The sequence below is a fragment of the Notolepis coatsorum genome, assembly GCF_963971535.1.
Source record: "Notolepis coatsorum genome assembly, chromosome: 12".
In the NCBI taxonomy this organism is placed as follows: Eukaryota; Metazoa; Chordata; class Actinopteri; order Aulopiformes; family Paralepididae; genus Notolepis; species Notolepis coatsorum.
Genome location: NC_140176.1, coordinates 21538600 through 21551099, shown reverse-complemented (window position 1 = coordinate 21551099; position 12500 = coordinate 21538600). Strand labels below are relative to the sequence as shown.

At 45.2% G+C, this 12500-nt stretch overlaps 1 protein-coding gene across 1 annotated transcript in view; it reads right to left on the bottom strand.

Annotated features, from left to right (window-relative positions):
- Positions 1-12500, bottom strand: part of hecw1a (HECT, C2 and WW domain containing E3 ubiquitin protein ligase 1a) — a gene marked incomplete at both ends in the record, with an annotated part of 185584 nt that overhangs the window by 152164 nt on the left and 20920 nt on the right. The window contains 6 exon segments of the mRNA XM_084325777.1: positions 870-1457; positions 1641-1967; positions 2028-2068; positions 4334-4434; positions 5110-5252; positions 10255-10770. Of these exon segments, the coding sequence (XP_084181903.1) occupies positions 870-1457; positions 1641-1967; positions 2028-2068; positions 4334-4434; positions 5110-5252; positions 10255-10770 (1716 nt within the window).

The following is a 12500-nucleotide window of genomic DNA, read 5'->3' as shown; positions in this document are numbered from 1 at the left end:
TGGAAAAAGAAATGCAGAGTCAAGGGAGACCATTGTCATGGAACCGAAGACGTTAAGTATGTGTGTGATCAAATCATCTTGGTTGATACAAATGTGTTTGTTAAAACATGGTAAATCGAATACAAATGAGTTTAGGAGTTTGGTAGAGGACTTTCTCTGGCCAGGAGAATTGGGTCAAGCTCCCTGACTTTCTTCAGTCAGTTCACCTTATAACCTTATCTGACACAAAGGAAGTGGGCGGGGGAAGGGATTGACCAGGTGATAGGTGTAAGGGGTTAGGGGCACAGGAAGGGGGGGGGTTAGGAGTTATCAAAAGGAATAGAATAAGGGTACGGGACAGGGGGAGGGGGAGGGGGGTGTTAACAAAAGGCCATGAAAGGAATTGTATGTAAGCAGGTGCGTTTAGTGTGTATATGAACCTCCAGCAAAGGGGGGAACGGGTTAGGAATAGGGATGCTCGATATTGGCTTTTTTACCGATACCGATATACCGATATTGTCCAACTCTTAATTTCCGATACCGATATCAATCGATATCAACCGATACCGATATATGCAGGGTTCCCCCCCCCCCGCCCCAAAAAACTGAATAATTTCAGGTAATTAACATTACATATCTATTGTTGTGGAATTAACACAACATTATGCATACTTTTGACAACAAATAAAATCAGAATTTGTTCTTACTTGCTTGCCTGGCTAAATAAAGGTTATAGAAATGTAAAAAAAAAAAAAAAAAAAAAACGTATAAATAAATTTAAAAAAAAATAATTTGGAAAACCGATACCGATATTTTCCGATATCACATTTGAACGCCAATATCGGCCGATAATATCGGACATCCCTAGTTAGGATGTGAAGCAAACACACCTGAGAGGGAGACTGAGTCGTGTCATCGTCGTCCTCATCCTCCTCCCCCTCTCCATCTTTCGAGGACTTCAGCGTCGGCGACGTGACGGTGACGTCCTGGATGGTGGGGGAGGTGTTGCTCCTCTCCCCCTCCCCTGCCTCCTCCTCCTCCTCCTCCTCCTCCTCCTCCTCCCCCTCCTGGCCCGGCGCTCTCTCCCGAGCCGAGGGCAGGCTGTGGAGCAGCCGGTGGATGCGGATGTAGTGGGAGCGGGGCGTCTCCGGCTCGCCGCAGGCCGAGGCGATCACCGTCTCCAGCTCCGACACGGGCAGGGAGCAGGGGCGGTTCTTGCGCCGCAGGGCCCCGCGCCCCAGGGGAGGAGCGTGGGGGGCGTCGGGATTCGAAAGCCGGGGCGGGCAGGTGCAGGCGTGTTCTGAGCCCCCAGCTCCGCCGTCCACTCCATCTCCTGCTTCTCCCTCTTCGGCGTCACCCCTCTCCCGTGCCGTTTCTGCAGTGGGTTCTTCTTGGGGTCCGGTGGTGCCGTCTGCCGGGGCTTCCACCAGAGCAGGCCCATCGCCGACCACCTCCGGCTCCGCGTCTTTGGGTTCGGGCTTCGGTTGCGTGGTTGTCTCCGCAACCTCCACCTCCTCATCCCCAATGACTCCTGCCTCCTCGTCTGTTTGTGGTCCAGTTTCTCTCTGCTCCACTTCCTCCACTACCTCAGCCGTGTCCCTTCTTACTTGCTCTTCTTGTTCTTGTTCTTCTTCTTGTTCTTCTCTTCTTTCCTCCTCCACCTCCTCTCCCTCCGCTGCAGCCGGGCTCTGATCCTCCGTGTCTATCTGGGGGTCGACGGACAGCTCCTGGGCTTCCCTAATCGTGCTCACCTCCTCCTCCTCCTCCTCCTGCTCCTCCTCTGTGGTCCCTTGCTCCACTCCAGGGATCTCCTGCATTTCCTCCTCCACACCTGGATGGGCCTCTTCAGCCAGAGAGGCAGGTCGGCTGGAGGCCTCTGGGTCCGTAGCCCCGTCCAGGGGTAGATCAGGCATGTCGGGCCCCAAGCTCAGGGTGTCGTCGTCGACTACGTCGGCAGGTTGGTCTGGGTCCTCCTCCTGCACCTCCTCCTGCACCTCCTCCTGCTCCTCCTCCTGCACCTCCTCCACCACAGGAGAGCTGGGGACCACGGGACACGCCGGCTCCATGACCAAGGACACCTCGTCGTCATCTGAGAGGAAAACAACAGCCTTTAACGCACTACATCAGAGCCAGGATGGATGGACTACATTTACTGCATGGACTACATTTACACACTGCGACAGGTATTCGCAGTCGCAGCACCGACACTCTGGAACAAGCGCCCACTAAACTTAAAATCTGCACGCACTCTACGGACTTTTAAGGCCATGCTCAAAACCCACCTTTTCGCCATAAAAATAATCCATGAGCTAGTTTTTGTACTGTACTATGACTGGTGTATTATGTCTGTCCGCTCTCTATCTGCTTGGTTGGCCTGCATGTATTTTTCTTTCAGTTTTCGTATTGTTCCTGTTTTTCTGTATTTCTTATTTTTTTTGGGCTGCGCCCCCCAGGCCGATGTAACTATTGGTTGAGGGGCGCAATATAAATAAATGTATCATATCATGTCATACATGTAGACAGCACTCTGCTGCACTCTACTCTGCTGCACTCTGCTGCACTCTACTCTGCTGCACTCTGCTCCGCTGCACTCTGCCTGATGATGAAGATACAGTCTGATGAAGATACAGCGTCTGATGAAGATACAGTTTGATGATGAAGATACAGCTTGTGATGAAGATACAGCGTCTGATGAAGATACAGTTTGATGATGAAGATACAGCTTGTGATGAAGATACAGCTTGTGATGAAGATACAGTCTGATGATGAAGATACAGTCTGATGAAGATACAGCGTCTGATGAAGATACAGTCTGATGATGAAGATACAGTCTGATGAAGATACAGCTTGTGATGAAGATACAGTCTGATGATGAAGATACAGTCTGATGAAGATACAGCTTGTGATGAAGATACAGTCTGATGATGAAGATACAGTCTGATGAAGATACAGTCTGATGAAGATACAGCGTCTGATGAAGATACAGCTTGTGATGAAGATACAGCTTGTGATGAAGATACAGTCTGATGAAGATACAGTCTGATGAAGATACAGTCTGATGAAGATACTGATGAAGATGCAGCCTGATGATGAAGATACAGCTTGTGATGAAGATACAGCTTGTGATGAAGATACAGCTTGTGATGAAGATACAGTCTGATGAAGATACAGTCTGATGAAGATACAGCTTGTGATGAAGATACAGCTTGTGATGAAGATACTGATGAAGATGCAGCCTGATGATGAAGATACAGCTTGTGATGAAGATACAGCTTGTGATGAAGATACAGCTTGTGATGAAGATACTGATGAAGATGCAGCCTGATGATGAAGATACAGCTTGTGATGAAGATACAGCTTGTGATGAAGATACAGCTTGTGATGAAGATACAGTCTGATGAAGATACAGTCTGATGAAGATACAGCTTGTGATGAAGATACAGCTTGTGATGAAGATACTGATGAAGATGCAGCCTGATGATGAAGATACAGCTTGTGATGAAGATACAGCTTGTGATGAAGATACAGCTTGTGATGAAGATACAGCCTGATGATGAAGATACAGTCTGATGATGAAGATACAGTCTGATGAAGATACAACCCGTGATGAAGATACAGCCCGTGAACAGGGAGTGTTTTTGCTGGACGTCGTATTGTGTGTTGTGTGTGTCTCCTGTGTGCGTCTGACATCGGTTACTGGATCGCGGATAGCATGGATTTACAGGAGGACAGTGCTTTGATTCTGTGAGTAGCTGCTAATTAAGCTAAAGGCTTCAAGTTGATCCAATAACACTAATCATTAGGCATCTGATATGCTGCTGTGCACTGTTATTGCTGCTGCTGCCATGCTTTTTAAGAAGCACTCTAAAAATAGATTTCCCTCCACGAGTAACTGATCACTACTCGAGTATTTCATGCGACCACGCGATCTGGGATCACACACATATATATATACACACACATATATATATACTCCCTGGCTGAGACAAACAATGTTGAAACATGTTGTCGTGGATTAGAGATGGGCATTTGAAGGCATTATTTTATTCATAAATCCTTTTAAAAATGTTGGTTAATCTGTAAACCGAACTACTCAACACAAATATGCATTGCCATTAGATAATATACCTGGGTGAATGGAGGAGGTCAGACATTAGATAATACCTGGGTGAATGGAGGAGGTCAGGCATTAGATAATATACCTGGGTGAATGGAGGAGGTCAGACATTAGATAATATACCTGGGTGAATGGAGGAGGTCAGACATTAGATAATATACCTGGGTGAATGGAGGAGGTCAGACATTAGATAATATACCTGGGTGAATGGAGGAGGTCAGACATTAGATAATATACCTGGGTGAATGGAGGAGGTCAGCTCAAAGCGGAACTGCAGCTGTCCACTGACATGATCGGTCGGCAGCCTGCGACCCAGAGAGTAACTAACCACCCGATCCCTGGAGAGAGGGAGAGAGAGAGAGAGAGAGAGAGAGAGAGAGAGAGAGAGAGAGAGAGAGAGAGAGAGAGAGAGAGAGAGAGAGAGAGAGAGAGAGAGAGAGAGGGAGAGAGAGAGAGAGAGAGAGAGAGAGAGAGAGAGAGAGAGAGCGAGAGAGAGATTCAGACAGACAGACAGACAGACAGACAGACAGACAGACAGACAGACAGACAGACAGACAGACAGACAGACAGACAGACAGACAGACAGACAGACAGACATATTGAGTCATATTGTAATAAAATATTGTACTATCCATTCTATTGACAAGTAAATGATCAGCACTCCAGCAGGTATACGGCAAATCAAAGTTAATTGATCCCAAACCCGGTATGTATGAGTGTGTGTGTGTGTGTGTGTGTGTGTGTGTGTGTGTGTGTGTGTGTGTGTGTGTGTGTGTGTGTGTGTGTGTGTACGTGTGTGTGTGTGTGTGTGTGTGTGTGTGTGTGTGTGTGCGTGCGTTTGTGTGTGTGTGTGTGTGTATGTGTGTGTGTGTGTGTGCGTGTTTGTGTGTGTGTGTGTGTGTGTGTGTGTGTGTGTGTGTGTGCGTGCGTGCGTGCGTGCGTGTGTGTGTGTGTGTGTACGTGTGTGTGTGTGTGTGCGTGTGTGTGTGTGTGCATATGATGCCATGTCCTACCCGATGGCATGTTTCTCCAGCAGCCTCTGGACGGGGACGGACAGTTTCCCCAAGAAGCGCTTGATGATCGGACGACTCTTGGCAAACTTGTCCTTCACTTCGATCTCCAGCACGTCAGTGGGCAAAGACACAAAGCTGAAACGCTGTGAATGGAGAGACAGAAAGAGGGGGAGAGAGAGAGAGAGAGAGAGAGAGAGAGAGAGAGAGAGAGAGAGAGAGAGAGAGAGAGAGAGAGAGAGAGAGAGAGAGAGAGAACATAGAAGCTGATAAGTTAATTAAGTTAGCAACATTGTTACCATTTACATTTACCATTACATTTACATTTCACTTTGTACATCCCCCATACACACACACACACACTTTCTGGCAGGTTACTAGGTTACTAGGCCATAAAAACGTGTAACGATGAATAAATAATGTAATACAATTCACAGAGCACCGAGGTAGTACTGCGACAGATGCCACTATGATATGCCGTGATAGGGCCTTGTGACCTGCGTGCCTGAGTAGTCTGACATCTTCTGTCACAGTGCATACAGCCAGAGAGCTCTTCACGCTTGACTCAACACGGACCTTTCCAGACATTTTGTGTGACGACCCCTTGAACTAGACCGTGTATCTCTGTTTATTTTTGCAGACATCTCTTTCCCCTCTGGTCCTTTACCAAGGGCAGAGCGGGAGCTGTACCTGCACTGCACTCTGAGAAATAAAAGTGCTTAACCTCTTAAGCCCTAGCCATATTTTCAGAAGATTCGCCTAAAAGGACATACCCAAGTAAATGGAAGATTGCTCCACTTCTACAAGGCCCATTTGCATGTTCTTGGTATCTAGGGATGGACTATTCCCAGTTAGTAGTTTTTTCCCCATCTTTGACGGTGAATGCTAACACCATGCTAACATTTAAGATGTAGCTCTTTCAGCACCTTCTTGAGATCAAGTGTACTAAATATCTAAGCAAGTGAACAACGGGCGCGTTTTTTTCCTAGACGTTCACAGACTGGTAAAGACAAAATATACGTTGTATTTTATGGCAATAACGTTGAGGTTTGTTCGACCCATGAGATATTTGTGACGTGAAATAAATCTTGGCCCGGTGCCGGGCCGATCGGGCTTAAGAGGTTAAGAGTCCCAAAAACGGTTACTCTGGCTTGTACAGAGATAAGGGCTTTTGGTGCTGTATAATTAATAAATGAAGGTGGACCTGAATCCAAAGAGGGACTAGATCTGGGACTAGATCTTATCAAATGGGGGTCATTGGCCAGTTATGTATACATTTTTGAGTCCTTGACATTGACGTTTGAGAACCACTGCTCTAGTGTACACAGTTTTCACCCTAGAAGGCACACGTTTGTGTGAGATTGTGTGTGTGTGTGTGTGTGTGTGTGTGTGTGTGTGTGTGTGTGTGTGTGTGTGTGTGTGTGTGTGTGTGTGTGTGTGTGTGTGTGTGTGTGTGTGTGTGTGTGTGTGTGTGCATGCATGCATGTACTGTACTAGCTCAGTGATTTCCAAAGTGGGGGACCCTAGAGGGGTCGCGAACCGCCGTGGGGGGGGTCGCCAGATGATTTAAAAAAAAAAAAAGGAAAAAAAGTTTAAAAAAAAAGAAAATAGATTTTTTTGAAATGCAGTCAGGCCACTGAACTTAGAAGCAGACCAGGGCCCCGTTCCTCGTACCTGGATAACTGAGTTAGCCGGATAACTTTAACTGGATAACTGAGTTAGCCGGACTTTCCGGTTCCCCGTACCTGGATTTTCCAAATCACCATGACAACAGATCCAAAAGTTTGAGCCTGGTCGAAAGCAGAGTTTAAGTTCAAGTTAGCCTGAACCATCGCCACGCCCCCGCAAAGAAGTGACAGCCCGTTTCCTGAAATTATTCCCACAGTCTACGATCTGCATTATACCATTCTGAATTACGTTTTTGTGCTCCATTCTTCCAGAGGGGGCTTTTGAAATGTAAAATAGACCCAAAATGCTGATACTAAATTCACTTTGTCCTAAATAATGCACGTTATATATACCGTGGCGCTCGCTCGTGCGATGTACACATTATGTGGTTATTTTAATTGTAACTGGGATTAAGATGTCTGATGAGATGCGCTGTTTGACGGATTTGAGAAATTGAATGAGCCGTTGACGTCACATTAATGAATGAGGATAAAGAGATATAACTTCATTCAAAACAAAGAATATTCTAAACACGGGTCTCTCGTTCATTAATGTATAAACAATGAATTTATCCCATCTGGCACAGTGGCTCAGCGGTAGTGCTCAATCCTGGCAACCCGGCGACCGGGGTTTGAAACCCCGTCTTTCCAATATAAATTTTTGGAATATAATATTAATGATTATACGCAAAGGTAGCATAGTTTTAAGTTAAAATATTATAAATCTACATGCATTGAGGATGTCATTCTTTATATAGCTCTCAACGTGCACCAAATTGAATTATTCCTATATTGCAAAAAGAAGGAGATGACTGGGTCTCGAACCCCGGTCGTCTGCGTGAAAGTCAAAAGAACAACCCGTTAGACCACAGAGAAGATAAGTAAAAGATCGACCATACATCAATCAATGGGTAAGGGAGCCGTATCGTTATTATGTATAACAGTTTAACTAATTATTTTCGCTAGCAAGATCTCATTTGATTATTCAATCCAGCAGGCAAGTTTAAAGAAATATAATCTGATTGATTGAGGTAATGAGGGACTTGAAATTAGCCTATAGATAACGCATTTAACTTGTCGGCGAGGCGATTGAGCCGTACTGCAATATGTTAATAAAGTTCTAAATCAATTAATCAATCAATGCCGCTAGAGAATCAGATTCTCTGCTATCGATACGTGCTGGCTTTTCAACTGAAGCGGCCGCGCGCATTTAGCCTGGGTCGCAAGTCTGGCTTGAGTTAACGAGACTGAATCCACCTTCGAGGAACAGGAAAATCCCGGCTTCAAACATCGGGTTAACTGAAGCTGGATAATGACATCTTGATCGACTTAGTTGAACCAGGTACAAGAAACAGGGCCCAGGCCAGTGTTTCTAGTTGCAGCAGCGCAGTAGTTAGATAACCTAGGTGGGGAACAACCAGGAGATCACTGCAACTCACACAAGTTGAAGAACTATCTCTCTTTCTCTCTCTTGCTCACACACACACACACACACACACACACACACACACACACACACACACACACACACACACACACACACACACACACACACACAAAGGGAGTCCATGTGGACCCTTACAAAAAAATAGAAATCCATCAAAATCAGTGTTGTTGCTAATCATTGACACATGCTAGCCTGTAGTAATCCCCCCAAGAAAAATCTACTTTGAATTTGATATATTGCAAATATATGCCATCACAAACACTGGCATTTAAAGGGTACAAATAGAAAAATTCCTGCACCAGAATGCAGGAAATGAAGTCTTTTTAACAAAGAATTTCCTGGTGGGGGACCCCCAGACCCCTGCTTAAAAAGTGGCCTGACTGGGGCTATATTTCGCACTATATTTCCTGGCCTGAATGATTTCCCCAGTCCGGCCCTGGTTAAAAGCCTCCAATGCTTATTAGAGTGTGTGCGATTGAATGTTTGCATGTTTCAACTAGAGATGTTCCGATACCATTTTTTCCTTTCCGATCCGATTCCGATACCTAAGCTTTGGGTATCGGCCGATACCGATACTTATCCGATACCAGTGCATAAAAAAAAAAAAAAAAAAAAACGATATTATATAATTTTTTTATAAATATAATTTTTTTTTTTTTTTAACAAATACTGTTTTATATATACTGTTTTTTAGTCATAACTAGAAAGTAATGGTATTTATTCAACAACAGGTGATTGTATAGATTTGTATTAGTATCATTAATCAATGAGTATGGGGCTTCAGCACTGCAGATATACCCTACTCCAATGATCCACACGGACATTATACGTTGCTGCACTCGCTACCCACTGGCTCTGCAGATATACCCTACTCAGTCTGTCTACAAGGCTCCGTTCAGTAGCAGTCGTATCTGTTGTGATTTTTGCACAATAAATATTCAACATTCTCTTTTGAGACTCCGCCTCAGACTCTTATCATTTGGCACTAAAAGCTAAACATTGTCGCCGATATGGCTGTCCGCAACATGTCATTAATTGTGTATGCGACGTGCAATTGTGCAATCACGACGTTACCGTTAGCTAGCATGAGCTACCGGTATATGGGAAGACCATAGAAGACTGTAACGTTACTGGTGACATTGTGATTTAACTTGGAATACTCCTTTGCCAACTTGCTGTACTTTGCTTGCAGGTCTGCAGCCATTATTGCTGGATTATATGAATAGCCCCAACTTTAGCCAAGGTAATGTTAAAGCTAGCTTTCGGTTAGCTGACGCTAATAACACCAGCCACCAAGCGAACCCATGAGCTCTCCGTCAACACCGCTCTGTCGGGACGATGACATTTAAGAAAGTATCTGCTGTTAAAATGACAAATGGCATTGACACTTTAATCGATTAAGCACACGTTTGTTTTATAATGCTTACTCAACAGACCAGTGTTGTTGATAAATTACGTCATATGGTATCGGAGCGCAGCATTAGAGGGTACTCGCCGATACCGATACCAGCATTTTAGCCAGTATCGGCGGCTTTTCCGATACCAGTATCGGTATCGGAACAACTCTAGTTTCAACCATACATTTCCATTTATTAAAAAAACAAACAAAAAAGAAATTATATAAATTCTTTATTTTTATTTTTTACCTCCTATAATAGTGCGGGTTGCGGCTCTCTGACACCGTTATTTTGGGGGTTGCGGCCTGAAAACTTTGGGAACCCAACTGTCACATCTATTGCAGATTCACTCTTGTTTTCTATTTAAGGTGTTATACAGAATCATAAGTTGCTCTTGATAGCCCTGCACCAGTTAGGAGCAGCTTCTCCATGTGTGCAGAAAGAAGGGAGGAAGGAAAGAACTGCGCTGCTGTCATTGCAGCGTTCCAAAAGTTGACATATATTCATCTCTGGGTGCCACTGTTGCGCCATGACGAAGATGTGCTTGGGAGTGTGTGCAGACGTGACAGCATCACTTTTGTTCCAGGGAGATACTGAATACCGGTACTCATTCCTGTTTCAGGGAGATGCAGAATACTCCTTCCTGTTCCAGGGAGATGCAGAATACTCCTTCCTGTTTCAGGGAGATGCAGATTACTCCTTCCTGTTCCGTGGGAGATGCAGAATACTCTTCCTGTTCCAGGGAGATGCAGATTACTCCTTCCTGTTCCAGGGAGATGCAGAACACTCCTTCCTGTTTCAGGGAGATGCAGAACACTCCTTCCTGTTCCAGGGAGATACAGAATACTCCTTCCTGTTCCAGGGAGATACAGAATACTCCTTCCTGTTCCAGGGAGATACAGAATACTCCTTCCTGTCCCAGGAAGATACTGAATACTCCTTCCTGTCCCAGGGAGATACTGAATACTCCTTCCTGTCCCAGGAAGATACTGAACACCTCTTCCTGTTTCAGGGAGATACTGAACAAATCTTCCTGTTTCAGGGAGATACTGAACACCTCTTCCTGTTTCAGGGAGATACTGAACACCTCTTCCTGTTTCAGGGAGATACTGAACACCTCTTCCTGTTTCAGGGAGATACTGAACACCTCTTCCTGTTTCAGGAGATACTGAACACCTCTTCCTGTTTCAGGGAGATACTGAACACCTCTTCCTGTTTCAGGGAGATACTGAACACCTCTTCCTGTTTCAGGGAGATACTGAACACCTCTTCCTGTTTCAGGAGATACTGAATACGCCACCCTGTCCCAGGGGTGCTACTGATGGCTGACAGGGCACTCTGACCTCTCTGGTGAAAGGATATGCATGTGTGTCTCAGAGGGATATGTCAAGAAATAGCTTCCTATAGTGACAGGAGGAGTATGTTCCAAATCCAAAAAGAACTGTTACAATCTCTATATATCAACACTTCCAAGGACAATAATGGTTCCGGATGCAATGACCATGACCAGCCATGAAAACCACTGAATCCCTTTTTGTTTTATACGGAACAAAATGATCCACTAAGACTAAGTGATCTGCAAAAATACCAGCGAAGAACCATTTAGCGGTTCAACAAGCGGTTCTTCTCTTCAAATAGGTTCTGCAAAAGGTTCCATAAAGGTTTTTTATCAAATATTATTTCATCTCACCTAAAACCATCTAGAGAACAATCTTTTCTTTAAGAGCGTGGCGACAGCGGCAGTGTTGTGGATCTAATCTGGGCGATGAGCCAGGAGGCCCTGAGTCACCTGTTTCTCTCCGTGTCTCCTATTCATTACAATCACGCTCTATTGAGGTAAAGTGATTAGGGACGATGATGTCATCTTTACAGAGAGAAAGCCTAACAAGGAGAGGTCGGAGGCCCCCCCCCCCCTCCCCATGACACGGCGCCCCCACGTGCTGCTGGGAAATATCTATAATGGATTCACTTGGCCAGGTTCCCGAAATTCCCATCAGTGCGTGGATGGATACCCTGCCTTGTTCTGAAGTGCAGACGACCGGAAAGAAACAAAACTCTACACAGAGAACAGGAATTCTGGAGGGCTCTTTGGTAGTGGCTGGACAAAGGACACCATGGGTGTCAGACCTCCTCTGGACAGCATCTGCCCACATGTCTGGCACCATCCTGCCACCATATCCCCCTCCTCCTCCCCCCCCCCCCCCCACTCCTGCCTGGAGGCAGTGCAGAACATTGGTGTACTGTTCAAGGTGTGCCAATCCCTCTCCCTCTCTCTCTCTCTCTCTCTCTCTCTCTCTCTCTCTCTCTCTCTCTCTCTCTCTCTCTCTCTCTCTCTCTCTCTCTCTCTCTCATTCTCTCTTTATGTCTGTCTTTCCCTCTGTCACTATTTATATCTGTCTCTCTCTCATTCTCTCTTTATATATGTCTCTCCTCTCTCTCTCATTCTCTCTTTACATTTACATTTACATTTAGTCATTTAGCTGACGCTTTTATCCAAAGCGACTTACAAGTTCTGTACGACAAGCCATCAGGAAGAGCACAACTCTATCAGCTGAGTAACAATGTTCATCAAAGTTTATATCTGTCTCTCCCTCTCTCTCACTATTTATATCTGTATCTCCCTCTCTCTCACTATTTATATCTGTCTCTCCCTCTCTCTCATTCTCTCTTTATATCTGTCTCTCCCGCTTTCTCTCATTCTCTCTTTATATCTGTCTCTCCCTCTCTCTCACTATTTATATCTGTATCTCCCTCTCTCTCATTCCATCATTTTTCTCTCTCTCTTCATCCCCCCTCTCTCTTATCTCTATTGTTCTCTCCCTCTACCCCCTCTCTATCTCCCTCTATCTCACTCTCTACCTCTCTACCTCCCTCCCTCTCTCT